The 22148-nt window shown below is 41.4% G+C and overlaps 1 protein-coding gene across 3 annotated transcripts in view; it reads left to right on the top strand.

The window, feature by feature from the left end:
- Positions 1–1433: 1433 nt before the first annotated feature.
- Positions 1434–22148, top strand: part of CFTR (CF transmembrane conductance regulator) — an 87077-nt gene continuing 66362 nt past the window's right edge. For 2 of the 3 annotated variants that reach the window (XM_038154892.1, XM_038154891.1), the window contains exons 1-5: positions 1630–1880; positions 12784–12894; positions 15926–16037; positions 20831–21046; positions 21956–22045. In XM_038154892.1, the coding sequence (XP_038010820.1) occupies positions 1828–1880; positions 12784–12894; positions 15926–16037; positions 20831–21046; positions 21956–22045 (582 nt within the window). In that variant the 5' untranslated portion in view covers positions 1630–1827. Of the gene's footprint in view, positions 1480–1629; positions 1881–12783; positions 12895–15925; positions 16038–20830; positions 21047–21955; positions 22046–22148 lie in introns of those variants that run through there. The other variant, XM_038154893.1, reaches the window with a different exon arrangement.

The following is a 22148-nucleotide window of genomic DNA, read 5'->3' as shown; positions in this document are numbered from 1 at the left end:
GTAGGGGTGCATTGCGGTGCGGGGTGCGGTGCCCAGTGCAGTAGGGATGCATTGCGGTGCGGGGTGCGGTGCAGTAGGGGTGCATTGCGGTGCTGTGCCCAGTGCAGTAGGGGTGCATTGCGGTGCAGGGTGCTGTGCCCAGTGCAGTAGGGGTGCATTGCGGTGCGGGGTGCGGTGCGGGATGCGCTGGCGCCCCGGGCCCGGCTCCACTAGGTGGCAGGATGCCGAAGGGCTCCGCGCTGCTGTCCTGGAGCCTGGGCGGATTTAGCCCTGCCTTTACGTATTGTCTGAGGACATGATAAAATGCGGACAGTTTCCTGGAGTCCTGCCTGCCCGCCCGCGTTTCTTACTGGTTTTGTCATTAATAAAGCAGAATCGGGAAGGATTCGAGGGAGGTCTGAGACACAAAGGAGCCCGGTGCGGTGACAGCGTAAGAGGGCACTTGTTGGCTCGGCGATCTACGAGGAAGAATTGCCACGGCGAAGAGAAATTCTTTAGGAAAGCACAGCGGGGTGTAGCGAGAAACTTTGAAATAAAAAGTGTCTGCAAAGTCTGCAAAAAGTAACAGCTGGTTAAATTGTAGCGCAAGCTATAAGTCCGTGGAAAAGTACGTTCGCTTCTCTACAGAGCCAGTTTAGAGGGCAGCGTCTGCGTGATTAAGAAGGCATAGTCTTTTCCATTCGTAGTTTTTTAAGTTACAGAAATGAAAGGACACTGGAGTATGCAAATATCAAAATAAAGTAGCAAATAAAATAAAATCCTGTACAGAATTAAATCACATGTTCTTTTTTCTTGCTTCTTGTCATCTTTGTCTCTCTCAAGTATGCTTTCTTCTGTGCGCCATTAATTAAAGCAGTGATTTTGTTTGTATGTCACACATGTAAAGCTTCAGATACATCCTTAGTGTTAGATCTGGGTGTTTGAGCTAAACTTGCTAGAGATATAACTTCAGTTCCCATTCGTCTCGGTTCAGGTACGGGCCTGACAGAGAACTTGGAAAACTGAAGCAAGTGTACTATAAAGTGGGTATGATCGCGCTGGCCCCGCACCCTTCCCCGGGCTGCCCGCCCGCCCTCTGCCCTAAGCCCCTGTGCCGGGGGCTCGCCCTCGGGGCCGCGCACAGGCGCAGGGCCGGCACGGGGGCTCCTGGCCGCGGTACCACCGAGGCCAAAGCCGGCCTGGGCTGCCGCGGGTCCCGGTGGGCTGCAGCAGGGCCCTGCGACGCCGGGCGTCCTGGTCTTTGTGCACTGGGACGGGCGCAGCGCTGAGGAGCTGCGCGCTCGGGAGGGCGAGGGGGTGTCCACGCCCCGACGGGGCCGTCCTCGCTGCGCTGTCCCCGCTGCCCTGGACAGAGGGCAGAAGGCCCATCTGGAGGGGCGCTTTCCCCACCTCGGCGCTGGGTCAGAAGAGGGGTTTAGTGCTGGGGAGAGGCTGGGGACCGGGGTGGGGTGGCTCGGGAAGCTGAGTCGGCAGGTGGAGGTAACGGGCTGGGCGAGAGCCGTCGGGGGGCCGGGGAGGAGGGAGCGCGGGGGGAGCGGCGGGGCGCGCCCGGTGCGCGGTGCCGGGCGCGGCGGGGAGGCGGGGGAGGAGCGGCGGCGGCGGCAGCGCACGGGCTGGGGCCCCGGCCCGCCCGCCTTTGAACCGGGGCAAAGCAGAGGCGGGGAGAGGGGCCGGGGCAGGAGGCGGACGGTGACATCAGAGCGGCCGGGCGGATAAGGTGGGAGAGCCGCAGGAGCGGAGTGGGCGAGCGAGGCGTCAGCGATTAGCGGCTGCCTCCGGTTCCCCGCTCGCCGCATCTCACCGCCCCTCACCTCACCTAACCTCACCATGCAGAGGTCTCCCCTGGAGAAGGCGAACATCTTCTCCAAACTTTTCTTCAGGTGGGAGCCCCGGTGCGGCGGGACGCGTGCGGGCGGGGGCAGCGGGCCGGGCTGGGCAGCGGCGGGCGGGGAGCTCAGGGGGCTCCGCGCCCCCCGCCCAGCCAGCCCAGTCCGCCGTGAGGGGACCCCAGCACCGGGAGCCCCTCAGCTCTGGCGTGGTCTGCGGGGAGAGCGGTGGGAGTCTCGCTTGTTGATGAAATCACTCTTTTTTGTTGTTGTTGCTGGGGTTTTAGCACCAGGAATGGGTTCTGTCAGGTGTCATAAACCTTTGCTGGACCCGAAGAGATGAATTTATGACATAATTTGAGCAACCTTTGGTAGTTGCTCAACTAGTTAATCTGTTATTTCATGTAAACTTTGAGAACACCGTGGGGTGGTAGGGAGCAGAGGGGAAATGCTCTCAGAACAAGGATTCCTTCTGCTTGGCTCTTTGAGTGTTGAGCATTTGTTCAATGTGCAAATCTTACTGGAAACAGTTCCTTGCAAGCCTTCAAAATGTTCTCTTACAAACAAACTCCCTAGTGCCTTTTCTTTCTAAAAACTTCAAATAAAAGGAGAAGGAGCCAATAGCAGTGCCTGGGCACAATGTACTTTGTAAGACAATATGGAAGCTGAATACGTCTTATGTGACATGGCTAGAAATGACAATGTGCACTGGAAAGAGCAAATAATCTTTTTGGCATTGGCCCACACAGCACTGGTTTTGCCAGAGTCCTGGTTCCCCCTTTTGTTACTGGAGGGTCTTTTGCATGGCAAGGAAGGGCGGGAGGAAATCTTTCGTAAGATGTGAACATGATGACTGAAGTGAGAGCACATGGTGTAAAACTGTAACATTGTTATGAGGTCTCTGCCTGAAAAGCTGAGGCTTTTAGCTCACTTTTAAATCCTTTTGGGATAGCTTTCAGCAGGTTGGTCTGTATGTTTTTGAAAGTTTCTTAATGGGACTCTGTATGAGTCACTGTTTGCCTGTCTCTCCTCCTTCGGCTCACTTTAGCCAGATATAATAGAGGGGAATAATCCCAAATATAACCTGTTCCTAAAGTTTTACAAACATCCAGGTAAACATAGTGATCTTATATGTTTTCTCCAAAGGTGCTGCAGTGGGAAAGAAGCCTTGCCTGCTGCCAAATACTGTTAGAACCAGAGAGTGTGCATGACAGGGGTGTAAGCAATTATAAATTCTCCATAAATGATGCTTCAGTCAGTGCTCCTGACAAGTATAAGACAGAAATCTGTAGGAAGTCAGTCTGTATCTTAATTTAGTAGCTTGAGGGGGCCACCTGCTCTATTTAATGTTATTTATTTATAAACTTCTATAAATTTATCATCCTAAAACCTAGGGTGTTGAAGGTGTGAAGAAAAAAAACCCAATAAGATAAAGCAAATACATTTCTGATTCCTACCCTAGTGAAAGCTTCCATGTTTGAAACCAGATGCAGCTCATGCTCATTAAGTACATAATTAACCATCCTGAGGCCTGATCTCATCTTTTAAATCACAGTCTTTAAGTCAATTGAATGTTGTTTTAATCATGTTTATCATGCGTGATGCATTATACTGTACCAGCTTTTGGTCAGGTGACTGTAACCAAAGTGATAATAATAAAGTATGTGAGTTAAGGAGATGTTCATGATGAATATTAACCAGAACAAAGAAATGAAAAAAAGACATATGGAGAGATTGCTTTGATAATGAAATAGATGCTATCAAGTACAACACAGTACGTGTTTCAGTGAAGTAACTTTTACAAGAGTCAGCAATGCATTTATGTGTGCAGTACCAATCTGAATATCATGTGATCAGTTGAAGATCATGTTAGCACAAGTGATGTTAAAATATTAGCTATGATTATTCGGGGAATCTTGCTGATAACAGCTTGTACAATATTAAATAGTATTATATTTATCAGCTATAGGTGTGTAAACATATTGGCAAGGTTTTATTGCTTCATAATCTATCCTGTTTGGGTGGGAGAGATAGTGTGTTAAAGCCAGAATGTAGCTCTCTGCTCATAACTGAATAGTTTACAAATGTTTCAGTATTGTTTGGACCTTTATCCTTAATTCTTTATGCAAAAAAAAAAAAAAAAAAAAAAAAAAAAAAAAAAAAAAAGTGAGAAAGGTCTTGGTATACAAAGAGTGGTGTCTTATGGAAAGTGTTACCTTTTTGTTGTATTATTGATAGTGATACTACTGGGGAAAAAAAAAATTGCTAGGAGCGGTCATGATAGAAAGTATTTAAAATTTGAAATTAAGTTTCACCCTAAATTTTAAATAGTTCTAGTTTAAAAACTGAGCTTTGGTGGTTAAGAAACAAGGTGTGAAAACAAGTGGTTTGAGATTTTCCATAAGGGGGACTTAGAAAACAGAAAACACTAGATACTGAGAAATTGGGGTTTCAGATATTGTTTTGTGTTTTGTTGTATTTTCCTTATTACATTTTCAGAGTTGATCACTTTTGTTCCCAATCTCATGGAAAACATTCTTTCTGTTCATTGGCAATTTTTGACCTTGCTTAAAGAAAACAGAGTTTTATGCAGACGCAGTCAGATCATCATATGCTTTGCTTCATATTCAATGTGAAGCTTCACTTTTGTCTTTATAACCATTTCTTATTTCCTTTTGGGGTTTTGGGGTTATTCAGGGTGAAGGCCATACCTTTTGTCACAAACAATATCAGACTTCTTTGCAATCACCTAGTTTGTATTGCAAATTAACTGAGATCAGGAAGTCTTGTTAATTAATCAGTTTTTATCTGAGAACTGGCACACAGAGTTATGGCTGGAGTTTCAGAGATGGCTGCAACTATGAAACAATTCTGATTTTATTACTGTTCTCTTACAAGCAACTTTAGATATAAAAATACAAGTTCTCAAAAAGTAATCCTTGTGCTTGTGTCCAACTCTTTAAGCACATACTTTTGCTTTGGTACCCATCAAACGTGACAATGCTTGGCAAGACCTAGTACTTTAGTGCCTGATTCATTATTAAATCCAAATGAGAAATACAAACTAACCCAGCTTTTGTGTCAAGTCTTCTCATGGATTCTGTCAAACAGATCTGCTCTAGTTGCTTCTTGCTTTCCAAACCAGAGAAAAAGAAATCTGTACATTTACATAGCTATCCAGGGGTTCCTAGAACAATTTAGCCAGCATGGGATAGATGTTGGATTCATTCTTCTGCCCTGTGTGTGTTGTGAGGGTTAGGAAAAGGAATTCAAATCTACACCTCACCTCTTCTAGGAAGTAGTACCAAATGTTAGCAGTATTTGGCAGTGAAGATGTTTTAGTTATCTATCTCTGGCTCAGCTACTTTTTAGAGCATAAATCAAGAAAATCAATTACATAAATCAATTACTCTGTACTCTTCTGAATAAAAAATGTTTCAAGTTCTAATTCCTGGTGTGAAAGAAGGATGTGTGAGCTTCTTATGAAGTCTGCTAATAACCTTTAAGGTGGATAAGAAAATTCAGGACTTAAGTTTTGAAAGTACTTAGCCCGTACACTACAGCAATGTTATTCTATCACTCTTTGGAGCTTAATTCAGTTATAATTTCAAGTTCAAGAGTGCCTTGTACAATATAGTTTCTGTCATTTTCATGAGAATTAAATTGATTCCCTCCAGAAAAAGGAGCTAAAGCCAGACCTTCCCCGGGCAGTCCCTGCTCTATCCTTGAACTGCATATCTTAGAATTCAATGACAAGTTACTTAGGATTTTCATTCTTGAATTAAAAAATCTTGTGTTTTCCTTGCAAAGGTTGAGATTTAGTGTGTACATTTTATCTCAAATTTGTCCTAACACTGTTTTGAGATCCTAAAAGTTCCAAATTTTGTATAGGAAGCTTAAATGCCTAACTCATGTCTATAAATTTCACTCTGGAGGGCAGGTGTCTGCAAATTGTCATAACCAATATATATTTGGACCCTCCCTTATCAATACCTAGCTATAGCATTTTGGTCATCTTTCCTGTTTGAATAAGGAGCTTCTGTGTGCAGCAGCAGGTGAATGGCACGGTGCCATGCCTCAGTTTCTGGGGCAGCCAGCTTGGACACTTGTACATAGCAATGTTTCTGCAGTGTGTTCCTAGGGCCCTGGATGGAACCGGCCCTGAGGAGCTGCCTCTCACTGACTCCAGGCATTGGAAATCCTGGCTCTTTGTGGGATCCAGGCTCAGATGCAGCTGCAGCACAGGTTATGGCCCTGAGAGGCTGCCTGATCATTTGTCTGTTACCACAAGTGGTCCTTGGAGACCTGCTGGTCTGCCAGTCCTTCAGAGCTGTCTAAAACAGCAAGGTGCCAGCTTCTGAAAGTCACATGGGTCAAAGATGTGCATGCAGGTTTTGGACTCCTTCTGAAAATTTGACTTCTATTGCTATTTCCAAGGTAAAATATGAAACTTTAAGTGAACTGGAGAAAGGATGCAGAGTATCCTACACTTCAAGTAATTTCAGTCAGAGGAATACCTTGTTTAACAATAAGGCTAAATTGCATCCTTGGCTCAGCCTGGTACTGCATCCTTGGTCTAGTGGCTAAAAATGCAAACTTTGTATAACACAGGGATCTTCTCTGGCTGCTTTGTAATGCTACAGCACAGATGCCTAGGTCAAGTTGCATCTGATTTCTGAATTATATTTAAAGTCTGTTTTCTTCCTGCAAGAAGACTGATCTTGATGCTCAAAATAAATTATCAAGCACTTGAAATATTTGCAGACCTGTCTGTACCTTGTTATTTTCTACATGCTTATTTGATTTTGGTGAGATAGAAAGTAATCCATCCAAATCCTTGATTTTTTTTTAATACTGTAAGCAATGATATGGTTAGTAGATTTATTTTCTGTATTGTAGAGGCTTCTAAATGCGTTGACAGAAATTCGAAGTCCTCTGTACTTAGCAAAATATTTGATAAGGAAGTATGTTTTGAAGATCTTGAAGTCTAAGCAGATAGCACAAAGGATGTGTTAAAAAGAAGTTTCTTTACAAATTCTTTAGAGAAGAAAGTGGGGTGTACAAGGATTGTGGTTTGTCCTAGAAGCATGTTGTGGAGTCAGTACAATCTGCCTGAAATCTCCTGTCCAGAACTTTGATTGCACAAGGGTATTTCTGGTGTGACAATTTCTGGTTATTTCAGAATATTTCTGCAGTGAACAACTATCACCTCTTTCATATTGAAGAATCTGAGTCTCTCAATACCATTAACCATTTCTGGATATACTAAATTCCAAAGTGGTGGGAATAATGTGACTTATTGCAAGTGGTCACAGGTTGCTGTTATCTTGGTTTATGCTTTTTCTCCACCCACCCCCCAGCTTTGCAGCAGATGTGTGTAGGTATAGTTGTGGAGCCAGGACGGTGCCAACTTGACATCCAGGCAATGATGTGTCACTTTGTGTCCTCTGAAATAAGTAATTTAAAGGTGAAAATTAACTAGTGTACAAGGAGACATTGAAACACTGCCAAATTTTGCCATGTGAATTTGTAAACGTAGTTCAACTGCCTTCCATGAGAGAAGGAGTGGTAAAGGTACTTGGTTTTAGGTACATTCCCATATTTTAATGTTGGTGCTTATCCTTTATTTTTTTCCCCCAACTTTTAAATAAAAAGGATGTGAACCTTTGTTGTATTGGAGCCATCCTGACATCTTGCTTTAACTTTCACCTTAACTAATTTTAAAATGAATCTATAAGGTCTGGAATGCTTTTATTTCTCTATAGGTAATAATTTCAAAGAAAAAAAAAACCACAGAGGTCTCCCAATGTTGCTTTGCTCAAAGGCCAAGACTGTTTTGGAAATCAAAAGATATGAGGCATTTTCTCATTAATTTGTAAGGCTCATCAAATACCAGGATACAGAGAAAATGGCAAAGAGCAAGTAGTAAGAGAAGCAGCACCTAATTCAGGGTTGATTCTACATTACTGTAATGGTAATTTACATTTTGACCTTGGTATTAAAATTAAATAAAATGCGACTGTGCTCACCTGTTTGTTTACACCTGACCACGCATCAGTCATCGGAGTGGGAACAAATCAGTTTTGGAAAAAGCCGTTGCACCTGATGTGCAACTCTATGTTATTTTATTATGAAACATATCTTAAAAAATCCATGGCTAACACAGTGAAGTGCTAAATTGGGTGAAATGTGTTGCTATCAGTTGGTGACACATCTGGAAGATTTTAAAATTCAATTAAATTATGAATAGCACTGCTCTGCAACAGTTTTGCTGATGCAAACTTTCTGTTATGTTCCTTGTTCTTTCAAAGGATTAGGAGAAAAGAAATCTCTCTTATTCTTGCTGAGGGATATATGATTGAGAAAAAGAGTGAAGATGGATGAATATCCTCACCTAGTCAGTCTAGCTGCAGGTGGATGCTGAAAGAGCCCTGCAAACCTTGTTCGCAGCATATCATCACCACTGCTTTTTTGTTGGCTTTCTTGAAGAAATATTTGAAGCATATCTTACACTTGACTTTTGTACCTAAACAATTAACAGATTGCAATGCAATTAATATATTCTGTCCTTCCATCTTGCACAACCTATCCCCGGATGTGCTTTGTTTTCTCTCAAATATCTCCCAGTACTTCTGCAAACTGAAATATTTTGACTGCCTTACTAATTGTAAATATTTAAATATTAAATATTAAAAAGTATTTAATTTCTGTTAAAAAAACATTTAGCAATTAGATAACAAATTGAATAAGTGTCACTTCACAAAAACTAGGCATAAAAGACAAGAGTTCCCCAAGAATTGCTGTGGCATAATCCTAATTAAGATTTGCTATTGAAATCCTGGGGTTTCAGCAGAACATTGATTATTCTTAAAATGGTGCTGCTCACAGCTAGTGGCAGAGTCAATAATATTGCAGCTAAATACTTTCCATGTCAAATAACACTTCATGGGGAAGAACTGTTTATTAGTGAAGAAATTAAAATCTTAATTTTTGTCATCTGGGGGAAAACAACTACAACAAAAACCCAGAAAACAGTAGGGTCTGCATTTACCTTTGCTGTTGAAACCCTGCAATAACTATATCTAAATATTAAACTATATTGCATTTTTTGTTGTTGTTTATAAAGGGGGACATGCTAAAGTTAATATACTTTTCAGAATATATAACATGCTATTTCAGAAGGTTACTATTCAAAACAAAATATCTGCAACCCTACTCTGTTGAGGGTAACCAAGGGGCAGGGGGCAGGAATAAGGCTGTTGTGCTCCATGGGCATGCTGACTTGTCCCATCTGTTAGCAAGGATCACAAAAAGCTAGGGTCACCCTTTACAGCTGCACTACAGGATGCTTGGAGAGGACAGCTGGTGGTGCAGACACTCTTCTGGAGAAGCAGTATTGGGTGTAGTACAGCCACTTGCAGTATAAAGTAAGCAACAATTTACAACTTGCTGCTGCTGGAGTGATGGGTATCTTTTGTGGGAGGATGGGAGTGCAGAGCCTCTCACATAGTCTGGTCAGAGGGATTCTTTGGGAATGTCTGAGATCTACATGGTACCTCAGCCTTTTCTTGCAGTTGGTAAGAACTCATGGCTCTACAAACATCTCGTAAAACTGAGGCTCTAAAGCATCATAATTACAGCTTGATGATGTTCCTTCTTCCCTGGCCTTCCCCTATTTCCCCCTTAACTGTAAGGAGGAGGGATAGGTTAAAGCCAGAGGCACTTTTCTTGCTCTTTTCATTGAATTTTAGGTCCGGTTTCCTAGAAGCTGCAGTCACTATGTTTAACTATATTTTCCCCAGGTATTAATGCTTTGTAGAGGGGAGTGAAACCATGGTCACCTCTGCACCGCTCAGTAGATGTTGCTGTGCTGTGCACAGAGCACCTGTTGAAATGGCACCAGTCTGATCAGTGGCCCTTGTGGGACAGCTGCTCTCTTTTACTGGTCTTGGGTAGCCCAGCACCACTGTTCTGTTACTGTCTCAGCAAACTGTGCTTCTTGATCTGAAGAGCCCAATGGAGCTAGGGTATTCCTGTGCTCAGGAAGAAGATCTGGGCAGTTGGCTTAGCAACACAGATGCTCCTGTCTTCAGTGACATGTAAAGCAGCCTTAAGGGAGAGTCAAATCCTATTGACAAATTGTCTGTGTTAATACTCTCTGGAAAGCCAAAGACATCTGTCCTATTGATACAATTTAAGTGGGATGAGTCTGAACATGCAGTAGAAAGCAATAGCTGTAATAAGAAATCTGTTGCACACTGCTTAAGTAAATGACAAAGAAATGGTCATTAGAAATCTACCAAACAGTATGTTATATATATGATATTTACCTATCAATTTCATCATGTATGTTTTACTACAGGCAGTAGATAATAGATGTGGAACTTGCCTTCTTTTCTTCTTTCCTACTGTACATCCTTGAAACTTGTTCCCTGCTGGGTTTCATACGTATGTACCCATAATAACATTCCTAGTTAGTGGCAAAACTCTCACAGCTCTACAGGTTTCTCTGTGAAAGGGTTCATTAAATGCCAGCAAGTAATCCGATGGCATTTGCTAACATAATGCTGTAAAGCCAATCTGTTTCCCTTCCTTTCAGAATAAATTTCTGAACAACCTCGGGAAAACCCTCAGCATTAACACTGACAAATTGTTTCCAATAAGCCAAAAAAATAGAAGAGCCATATTCATGGACAAACTCTAACTGAGCTATGGCACCTAGTGTTATGGAAACATGGATAACTACAGATTATATTGCCAGTTAAAATAAATTCATAGTCATTTTGCAGTTCAAATCTTTGCAAAGAATCTAGAACCTAATGGCTATAGGAATGCTATAAGAATCAGGCAAAAAATTGGTTTTCATGAGATATTTATGTGTTTTAGGTCTAGTATATTCCTTTCAATAAAACAGAAACTGTCTCCTGCAGTACTTGACCGCACAACTCAAACAGCTGTTAAAATCCACCTTGAGACAAACATCACACATCAGGCCAACTCCTCCCATGATTACCACTCCAACCTGAAGCCAGTTGGCACAGCACAAAAATTGGCCAGATCTAGTTAGGGTGGGACTTCCAAGCAAGGCCAGGGCAGCTGGGAGATGAACCTCTCTGTGCAAGCCTTGGCAGCAGCTTGCAGAAGGAACCTGGCTGTAGACTGGGAGGTCCTTAGGGAAGGGGTCAGCACTGCTCCTGTAGCTGGCTGGAGGAGTTTATCTAGCACAGTCACAGCTGCCATGATGAGCAGCGAGGTGAAGATGAGGACTACATAAGTCTGTATCAAACTCTGACTTGGGAGGGGAGGGTAGTTTAGGGACCACATAATTTTGATGGCAATGATAAATGCACCTGGTTAACACAGAGCTAAGCACAGAGTAAAACGAGAGACATTTCTAGAGGGACAGTAGATCTGCTAAGTGTGCTGCCTTCCCCAAATGATAATACAGCCACTCAGCTCTCTTTCTAAATGCAGTCACATTTTATTAGTTCAGACTGTGGCAAAATGCCAGGGTAGGTGCTAATCAAAACTATAAATAAAATCAAATATGTGGAGGGAAACAGTGCAATAAAAATGTTTTCTCAAAACATACAAAGTGAAACTGTAAAGCACTTATCTTTTGTCAGGTTGGGAATTGCTTATTGCAGTCTCAAAGCATTAAGGGGCTTAGGAAGGTTATTACTTAGCTACAGTGTTGAGAATTAAAGAAGTTGCCTAGGAAGTACTGTTACTTCCCTGCATTAGCTGCAGTCGTGGTTTTCTGTCCCATAACTTGTATTCGTTCTGTCATTACTGAAATATCTATGTACATGGGACCTCGGGGAAGCTGAGAGCAGAAATTAATGAGAGTTTCTGTTGCTGAATGACAAGGATTAGCCAGTTCTCCACAAGATGTGCACAAAGCCCATAGCAACTGGTCCTTCATGTCTTCAGGAGCTGGTAAAATAATAATGTGCATATAATGGATACAATGAAGACCTTAAGAGGAGTACTGTGCAAGATTTGTGCTGTTAAGTGCATATTGCAATGTAAGATGTCACAGAATCATGGAATGGCTTGTGTTGGAAGGGATCTTAAATATTGCTAGGTTCCAACCCCCTGCCATGGGCAGGGACATTTTCCAATAGATCAGGTTTCTCCAAGCCTCATCCAGCCTGGCAGGGATATATAGCATCCCCAGCTTCTCTAGGCAACCTGTTCCAGTGTCTGGCTACCCTCACAGTGAGGAATTTCTTCCTAATATCTGATCTAAACTTGTTCTCTTTCAGTTTAAAGCCATTCCCCCTTGTTCTGTTGTTACATGGCCTTGTAAAAAGTTCCTTTCCAGCTCTCCTGGAGGCCCACTTTAGTACTGGAAGGCTGCTCTAAGACTTCCCTGGAGCCATCTCTTCTCCAGGCTGAGCAATTTCAGTTCTCCAAGCCTTTCTTCATAGGGAGAGGTGTTCCATCTTTCTAATCCTCTTTGTGGCCTCCTCTGGACTTGCTCCAGCAGGTTCCTGTCTTTCCTGTGCTGAGTACTCCAGGAGGGGTCTCCCCGGAGCAGAGCAGATAGGAATGAAACTTACATGTCCACTTTACTATAGTTCTGATTTATTACTCATTCATGTGGACATAGCACATAGCATATTTGGAAGTACAGTACAAAGGTTTCAATCTTCTATTCATTTGTCTCCTGCTGACTCAGTAGGAAGTTTGGGGCAACATCCTACCTCCAAACCTAAAAAATGCAGGAGTTTCACAATTATTCATTAAATATTATATTTGTCAATATAGTTTTGTAAATATAATGGAGGGCTGCACTATATTGTGTCATATATGTGTGTGTGTATGTGAATGCATGCGCACTTAGACATATTTGGATGCTGTGAAGAAAATATTCAGGGTGAGGCAAAGCAACTCCAGAATTAATGCTAGAATATTTTTAATTCTAACCTTTTTTTTTTCAATATTTACTTAGATGGACAAACCCAATTTTGAAAAAGGGTTACAGACGACGGTTGGAGCTGTCAGATATTTATCAAATCCCTTCTGCAGACTCTGCTGATAATCTTTCTGAAAAACTGGAAAGGTATGAAATGTTAATTAAATTAATTTGTTTCAGGAATCACAATGCAATTTTCATTACAAAGCTTTTGGATGAAATGTTTAAATAGTGTTGGGTGCAAGCTGATTGCACATAGTTGTACTTTGGACATGACTGTGATCCCTGGTGCAGATGTATAACCTAGATGGTCTAAATTACTATATACAGGTTCCTGTGATATCTGCCATTGATCACAGAATCACAGATTATGCTGAGTTAGAAGCTTGGTGCTGTGACCACTTCCCTGGGGAACCTGTTCCAGTGACCAACCATCCTCTGGGTGAAGAACTTTTTCATAATATCTAACCTAAATCTCCCCTGACACAACTTCAGGCCATTCCCTCAGGTCCTGTCACTGGTCACCACAGCGAAGAGATCAGTGCCTGGCCCTCCTCTTCCCCTCATGAAGAAGCTGTAACTACAATGAGATGTCCTCTCAGTCTCCTCTTCTCCAGGCTGAACAGACCAAGTGACCTCAGCCACTCCTCACACGGCTTCCCCTCAAGGCCCTTCACCATCTTCATTGCCCTCTTTTGGACATTCTCATAGCTTTATATTTTTCTTATATTATGGCATCCAAAACTGCCCACAATATTCCAAGTGAAGCTTCAGGAGTACAGAGTAGTGCTGAGCAATCCCCCCCTTTGCCTGGCTGGTGATGCTGCCCCTGATGCACTCCAGGACAGGGTTGGCACTCCTGGCTGCCAGGGCACTGCTGACTGACATTCAACTGGCCACAGACCAGGACACCCGGGCCCCTTTCTGTGCTGTTGTTTTCCAATATCTCATTCCCCAGTCTGTCTGTACATCCACGGTTGCCCCATCCCAGGTGCAGAATCTGGCACTTTCCAATGTTGAATTTCACACATTTGGTGATTGCCCTGTTCTCTGGGGTCTCTCTACAGGGCCTCCCTGCCCTCAAAGGAGCCAACAGCTCCTCCCAGTTTTGTATAGTCTGCAAACTTGCCCAGTATCCCCTCCTGTACAATGTCCAAGTCATGTATGAGGTTGTTGAAGAGCACAGGGCCAAGGATGGAGCCCTGAGGAGCCCCACTAGTGACAGGTCACCAGTCTGATGTCACCCCATTCACTGTAAGCCTTTGTGCCTGACCCATGAGCCCACTGCTCACCCATCACATAAAGTGTTTATCCAGCTGAGTGCTGGACATTTTGTCCAGGAGGATCCTGTGACAGACGGTATCAAAAGCTGTGCTGAAATCCAAAGGGATTACATCAACTGGCTTCCCTTGGTCAGCTGGGTGGGTTACCTTATCATGAAAGGAAATCAGGTTTCCACTCATGAAGCTGTGCTGGCTGTAACCAATGACTCTATTGTCTTTTAGGTGTTCTTCAATACCTCCCAGAATAATCTTCTCCATAGTTTTGCTGGGCACTGAAGTGAGACTGACAGGCCTGTATTTTCTGAGGTCCTCCTTCTTCCCCTTCTTAAAAAGTGCATTTTCTGGTCAGCTGGGACTGCTCCAGATTCCCAAGACTGCTAAAAAATCATCGAGAGAGGTTTTGTGATGACATCAGCCAGCTCTTTGAGGATTCTTGGATGAATCCCATTAAGCACCATAGGTTTGTAGGGATCCAGCTGGAGCAGCAGATCCTGCACAATTTCAGGGTGATGAGCAAGGCTAGACTCAGAGCATCAATGTTGGCTCCCTGAAAAGAGAGACAGCAGAAATGCTGTTCTTTCTTCCCAAAATAACCTTGTAAAACCTTGGTTTATTTTTTCTTCAATGAAATAGCATTCTTAATTTCCTTTGATACCACTGTTGACAGACTAATTGTTTCTGCAGAAATCATACTCTGACTTTCCTCATTTAGGTTTCCACTCTTCTTTACCCAGTTTCATGGGTCCTAATTTAGAAATTGTGCTGTACTTGTGACTAACTCTTACAATAGAGGTGCCTAAACCCATTCCTTCTCCACCAGCTGACATTGTAGCTTTCACTGATGTTCCAGGGCAGGTTACATCTGCACTGTTGTGCCAATCCAGTCAATTTTAACTGCAGTGTGGCATAAGTATTCCAAACTATGGGAGATAAGACAGAGAGTAAAATGGAACTGATAAAACAGCCTGATATCTTAGGCCTGATCGAGCAGAAACCATGGGAGAGACGGACAGAGATAACTGCTCCCTGGGGTAGAAGTGACCTAGAGACATGTTACGAAACTTTGTCATGATTACCAGGTAACTGACGTCCTGAAGAATATGTAACCAATGGGAAAATGTTACCAAAAATAGAATCCTCTATAAGTACCATACCCATGAAACCATATATGAACACTTTGTATTCTCTACAAAAATCGGTTTCTGATCCAACTCAGTTGTCCCTGTCTCTCCATCACTGATACAAACCAGTGGAATTTATAGAGAATGCTGGTATGCTAAATGTGTTTTGATAGTTTATAAAGGAAATATTCTGGTTATCTAATATTCTGTTGAAAATTTGATAAAATAGTTAGTTGAGGATACTCCCTGAAGTGTTTTAATCTGTGAATTGAATTTTGACAAAACATGTTCTCTGTATACAGCATTGCTTCTGGTCTACAATCTATTATTGAAAAGAAAGTTATTGTCCCAGCAACAAGGTTTAAAATAGTGCTGTGCAATAGAAAAGTCTTTTTTTTTGATGCTTTGATGGTGCTTTTTTGCAGACTGGAAGAGCTCCAAAACATTTATTTGCCTATTATTGTACTCTGGTTTTAAGTACAGCAGGTTTCTTTAAAACATACAATGTGACCTTTCCATGAAATAATTCCCTGCAGGGTGATGTATGACCAAGTATTTAAAACCACCGAATATGTGGCTGAACTGGGTTTGAACTTTTATTGATCTATCAAGTCCATGAAGGCCAGATTCCTGAGGTCTCTGCAAAGCTTCCTTTTATTAGCCACCTTAGCTAAGTCTCCTTGGATATAGTTGAATGAATTGAAGTATGTCACAGCCATAGACTCATGTATTTGCTTATACAACTTATTAATTCTGGTTTTGGTTTCTTTTCAGAGAATGGGACAGAGAGCTGGCAACTTCAGAGAAGAAACCCAAACTCATTAATGCTCTTCGACGATGCTTTTTCTGGAAATTTATGTTCTATGGAATAATTTTATATTTAGGGGTAAGAATTGTTCTCCTCTTCAGTAAGCTTTTGGTGTTCCTTAAATAGATCCAAGTTTTAGGGACTGCTAAATTAATACAGAGTATTGTGAATAGCTACAGATTTTTCCTCTGTGTATTGCTTACAAAGATGATAAATACAGAGATATATTTTCATTTAAAAAGGTATTTTCTGATAATATCATAATATCTTTAAAAGATACATATTAATAGTTTTTAAATGTTTCTAGGGCTTTTAGTGCTCCCAAGTGTGTGATCAGAAACTTGATGTGAAAGCCTGAACTGATTATGTTTATCACCTGTCCAACACGTTAGGTAGGATTACCTTGACTTACCAAATGCCACCTGTTTGTTTGACAATCCTATCACTGGGGTTAAGAGCTGTGAAAATAATTTATTGCTAGTGGTGTCTCACTAGGTATGTGTAGCCATACTGTAAATCTGAAAATTGCTGTTAACCAATATGCACATTACATATCTGCATTACTTACAAATTTCTGTGATTTAGTAGTAAAAAAGAGAGTGCATCCCCTCTGTAAGGAGGGATAGGCAATCTGGGACTAAAAAGATGTTGTCAGGTTCTGTAGGGAGAAAATTAGAAGGGCTAAAGCCAAGTTCTAACTAAATTTGAGCACTGCAGTTTAAGACAGCAAAAAAAAAAATTAAAAAAAAAAAAAAAAGGTTTCTATAAATACATTGGCAGCAAAAGGGCAAAAGGAAGCCTAAGGAGAGTTTCCATTCCTTGCTGGATGCAGGGGGTAGTGTAGTGTCAGGAGGATGCCTTTTAGGTACTGGACCATAAATTGTCCTTGTCCAGGTAGGGCAGTTAGCTGTCTAGGACAGGGCCTCTGGCTGTGTAAGGAGCTGCATGGTAACTGCTCTCTCTCTACTCCTTTATCACTTTTGCCGGCTCTTCTTTGGGATGACACCTTGTATTTGCAGACCCCTACTCAACAAGTCTTTCATGTGTTCCTGTGATCTCATTACTGCCTTTAGATTTTCTTTTACTCACCAAGCCAGCAACTCCTTATTCATGATAGGTTTGCTTTTAAAAAAACCCACTGACAACAAAACAGTTCTACAAATGCGCCTATCATGCACTGCAACAGCTGCTCCTGCAGAGTCTGCCAGCCAGAACCTTTGCACTAATGCACTCCTGCTAAAAGTTAAGCAGTGTCTGAGGGTTTTTGCAGGGACTCTTGAGGGTAACACTCTTTCCCAAAGTTTAGGCAATGTGTGTGGGCATGCACGCGCAGGGTTGATTTCTCCTTATGCACTTTTTTAATGGAGTACAATTTTAGATGGGGTGAGGACAGAACAAGACTGCAGGATTTTTGAGTCATATTCTTTGGCTGTGTGATTTTTTTTAAAGTTTCCTTAAGAAATCACAGATATGTGCAATTAAACATGTAGTAAATAAATCTGCACCTTCCACAATGAACATGAAAAGATCAAATCTTAGTTTAAATTCTTGATATTATTATCATTAGTGTTCATTTTATTTAAAGCAACTTCATTTTATTGAAAGAAGAATTGCAAAAAAACCAAATTGCTCCTAAAGCTGCTGGTGTTCTTTGCAGGCCTTGCTCACGGAAATTAATGGGAGCTTTGCCATAAATTTGAAAGGGGACAGGATGTTGTGCCGTCCTGGCATAGGTGTAATCAAGTTGTGTGCTCTTTTGAACTTCATTTTCCTTTCAGCTCTTTGCTTGTCTAATCTCTGAGCTGTTTTCATGGCATCTTTCTTGGACTGTGGTTTAAAGTGTGCTGACATTCCTGCTGTTTGTGGAGTTGTCCTTTCAGCTGGCATCACAGCTTTGCTCTCATTAAGTGGAGCCTTTTTTCCAGATCTCCCTTGTCCCTGATGCACTGTAGGTGATGATGTTATTGCAGGGTGTACACTTGTGCTCTGGCCCCCTAGAGTACTACAACTCCCCCTCATAAATAGTGTTATGTTGGGCACGTTGGGTTACTGCACTTAATGTATCTGCTCCCCTGCAGTTTGGGATGGTTTCCGTCCTTCACCCTGTCAGAATATGAGTCTTACAACTTAAAGAAAAGGTGGTATGGTGCCGAAACAAAAACCTTGCTTTTTAGCTTGATACCAACTAGCCAACTAGGTACTTTGCTGTGAGGACCAATTGGATTCTCTTTGTATTTTTGTCTTATATTTATTGTCATGAAATTTATATTTCCACTCAGGCACAACAGCTGTTAACATTAACTTAGAAGTGGTTTTAGTATCATATCCCAAGGGACCCTAATGAGGATTTCCTGAAGTTCTCGCATATGGGTCACGGGTGTGAGTGAGGAGGCAGGGAGGGAAGTGTTTCCTGGCCATGTGCCAAAGAAGAGATGTGCATTATTGTCTTCAAATGCAGAGTGTTTGAACATATGGGGGATGCACGTAACATAAAAGTTGTTGTTGCGTAAGAATAATCATACCAGGTCAGATTAGCACAATATGCTGTGTCATAATCTCATTTCTCTTCAGATCTTTACTCTTTTAATTAAGATTACTGTGAGGGGGACACTTAAGGGTTTCTCAGTGGCCTATGATGAATGCAGAGGGGAGAATAAGGACAGGCAAAGGCAAAATATGAATCTTAAAAACTAAATTTTCTCTTAGGTGTACAAATTCCATTCTTTTTTTTTTTTTAGGCAGGTTGTTTCAATCAGTTTATTTGTATTTATATCAGTGGGTAATTTTGAATTTACAAGAGGAGAAATGAAAACCAGGCAGTTCTGCTTTGATTTGTATCTAGCCTAGATAATTGGTAAGCAAGCTGATAAATCTCCATTGCAAACCAGTGGACTTTTATGCCCCATGAGATAGCTTATGACTTGGCTTGTTGCCAGCCACTATTCTAGTCTGTAAATCTTCTTTTTTTCCAGCGAGCTCAGAATGTATGCAATACATTTACAGTCACAACAAACACAGCAGCAGAACATGTAATTTTTACTGGAATAAAAGTAAACACACAACAAAAAATGTTGCTATTTTAAGCCAATATAGAAAAGCTTATCTTGGAATCTCCAAGAATATGAAAACACCATATTGTCCTTGAGAGGTGACTGTTTTGTATTTTATGAGTTTTGGGGAGCCTTGCTTCAGTGCTTTGGGATGCATATGGTCTAAGCACAGCTGTCTTGGGTATGTGTTTTTTAATAAACACTCCTCCCTTTGCTCACTAATAACACTGAAGTCTTTGTCAAAGCTGGCTCCAGAGTCACAGCAGAGTGGGTAATTTGGGTAATGCAGCCCATAATGCAGGTATGCTGTCTGAGATGTAAAATTCTACCTCTTCTGTGGAAAAAGTGAATGATGAATATCAGCTCCACCAACAGTAACATTCAAAAGGGATTACGGTCCAGGTTATAGAAGTACCTGTGATTGCTTTTGTACAAGAGAACACAAAGGAGAAGAAAAAAAAACCAAACAAACACCTAAAGGGGATTTTTCCAATCTATTTATCACAGAGGAACTTTAATTACAGCTGAACTTCACCAGTTCCCTTCTCTGAGTCTCTATGGTGGTCTGTGTGGTTTTCATCTGGAAGGCAGTACTGGTAACATTTTGGCAGAATTTAACACATCTGTGTACAGAAGAATTCAGTGATGTTTTGCTTCTTTGGAAGTATCACATGCTTTCTGCTGCAACGCAACAGAAAGAAGAATAAGGAGGTGCATGCAAGTTCATAGCACCATGTATTTTTAAACTGACCATGACAGTGAAGCAAAGGAGCACATACTACTTCATGTCCTTCTGAAGCTCATGCAGTAGATGAAGCAAAAGGTTAACCACATCACAGGTGATTTTTGCAGTTCTTTAGGAAAGACTAGGTAAGGAATGGCAAGAGGCAGAGATGGAAAAAAATGAGGTTAGAGGAGTGAAAGTATGAGAATGATGAGACAGGGAGGGAAATGGAAGGCAAAGGTGAGGTAACACAGATGGGGTTCAATTACAATGAAAAAGGAGTCTGAGGACAAATGTAATAGCAGACTAAAGTAAAGTCAGGGCTTTAGCAAATCATTTGGATACCTTGTAGTTTAGTGGTTTGACCTTACCTCTTTCTCCTCTCCTACCTGTTCTCTATCCTGTTGCTCATCCCTGGATGGGAAGTGCTGGGGCCTCCAAAGTAGGAGGGACTGTTTTCTCTCTGGGACCTTTATTAAACTTGCCTCACCTACCATTTACTTCCTCTCCTCCTGCTTTTGTTACAAAACTGGACACAATGTCTAGAACTGTTGAGTAGATTATCCAATTATTTATACTTTTATTCTGTTCTTATTTCCATTTATTTTTTGTTTTAGCTGTATTCTCACTGTCTTGTGAGAATGGTAGTGTTCATTTTGGTAGTTCTGAGGCTTCCCTTGTCCTGCAAGTCCAATAAAGTGCAGTGAGAACTGTTCCCTAGGGCCAAAACAGAGGTCCAGCCTGATAAACTAGATTCAGTCATATAATATGGCTAATCCATCACAACTCTGTAAAGTAAATGTGGAAGCTAATCTCAGTTGTCACTTTTGTAGAAAATGATCAAACAAAATTTATGAGCCAGATTTGCTTTGGTGCAGTTGCAGGAGCATCACAGACTTAGACAGCAGTGAGTTGTCTGTTCTCCTGTGCAATTACTGCAATTTTCTGTGGTTTGCAGAGCAAATAGGTCTGACTTCCTCATTTAAGATATAAGACTTCAAATCTTATTTGGTGGGACTTTGAATTGAAACATTAGCCATTTTGGAAAAAATGAACCAACTGCTGACCAAAATTACTTTTCTTGTTTCTCTCTACAGGAAGTCACCAAATCTGTGCAACCCCTTCTGCTGGGGAGAATAATAGCTTCCTATGATCCGGACAACTCTGATGAGAGATCCATAGCCTACTACCTGGGCATTGGCTTGTGCCTCCTCTTTTTTGTGAGAACACTGCTTATACACCCTGCTGTATTTGGTCTTCATCATATTGGAATGCAAATGAGGATAGCTATGTTTAGCTTGATTTATAAGAAGGTAATTGTTTCATGTACACCCAAAGCCAAGCCTCTGTCTGTAGGCTATGTAGCTTTAAGGCTAGTTGGTTGAAAGATTGATAGTTTTGTTAAGGTACACAAAGTACACAGAAGAATAATGTGGCTAACAGTTTCTGACAGCTCTCAATTTCCCAGTCCAAAGAATGAAATACCTGTCTACAGCTGGTTTGAGTGAAATCAGCCTCTGTGAGTTCAGAGTTGCTGCATATGTAGTGAGATGCTTTAATTGTTTTACCACTGTGCTCCTGTTAAAAATGTGTATTGCAGAGGAAGAATAACATGCTGGTGGCCAAAGAATATCTTCAAAAGAGAATTATAGGTGAAGATGTAAACAACAGATGTGACATTGAAGGGATTGAGTTTGAACGATACTGTGTAACATTGCTATAGCATGAAAAGACAACAGATACTGACCCATCACATGCTCAAAAATACAAAGATTTAAAAAATTTCTTTATTTCAGCAATACCCAAAGAAGATAATTTAAACAAACATGTTAGTTATTCTAGTATAAAGCTCACTGTGAAAGAATCTTTCAAAAATATTTGTCAAGAGAGGCAACAGTAGGAGATTTTTAAGGATGCACAGCAGCACACAGCATGCGTGCTCAATTAAGACTTGCATTTGCATATATATCTATATCCATAAAATATTCAACAGAAAGCAAGGACTAAGTCAATACATCAATATTTTTAAAGCAATTTAATGGCTATATTGAATTCAAGTGACATAAATAGCAAGTTTAACGAGACTTTGTTTATAGCATAAGCAAATAAGTGGATTATTACTTACACTGCTGCATCATTGCTTATCACTTTTATGTTTATTTATTGTGTTTTATGGAGACAACTTAGATGATAATTTTCTATGGTTTTGTTTTCTTTTACAGATTCTAAAACTGTCAAGTAGAGTTCTAGATAAAATAAGTACTGGACAATTGGTCAGTCTTCTTTCCAACAATCTGAACAAATTTGATGAGGTGCGTCATTGGTTGTTTAATTCACTTGATGATCCATCAAATACAAATGTCAAGGTGCTCATGACAGATATTGAGGAAGGAAGGAGCATAAATGAAGAACTGC

The sequence above is a fragment of the Motacilla alba genome, chromosome 1A (assembly GCF_015832195.1).
Source record: "Motacilla alba alba isolate MOTALB_02 chromosome 1A, Motacilla_alba_V1.0_pri, whole genome shotgun sequence".
Taxonomy (NCBI): Eukaryota; Metazoa; Chordata; class Aves; order Passeriformes; family Motacillidae; genus Motacilla; species Motacilla alba.
The sequence above is the reverse complement of the archived record's forward strand: the minus strand, read 5'-3'. Positions and strand labels throughout refer to the sequence as shown.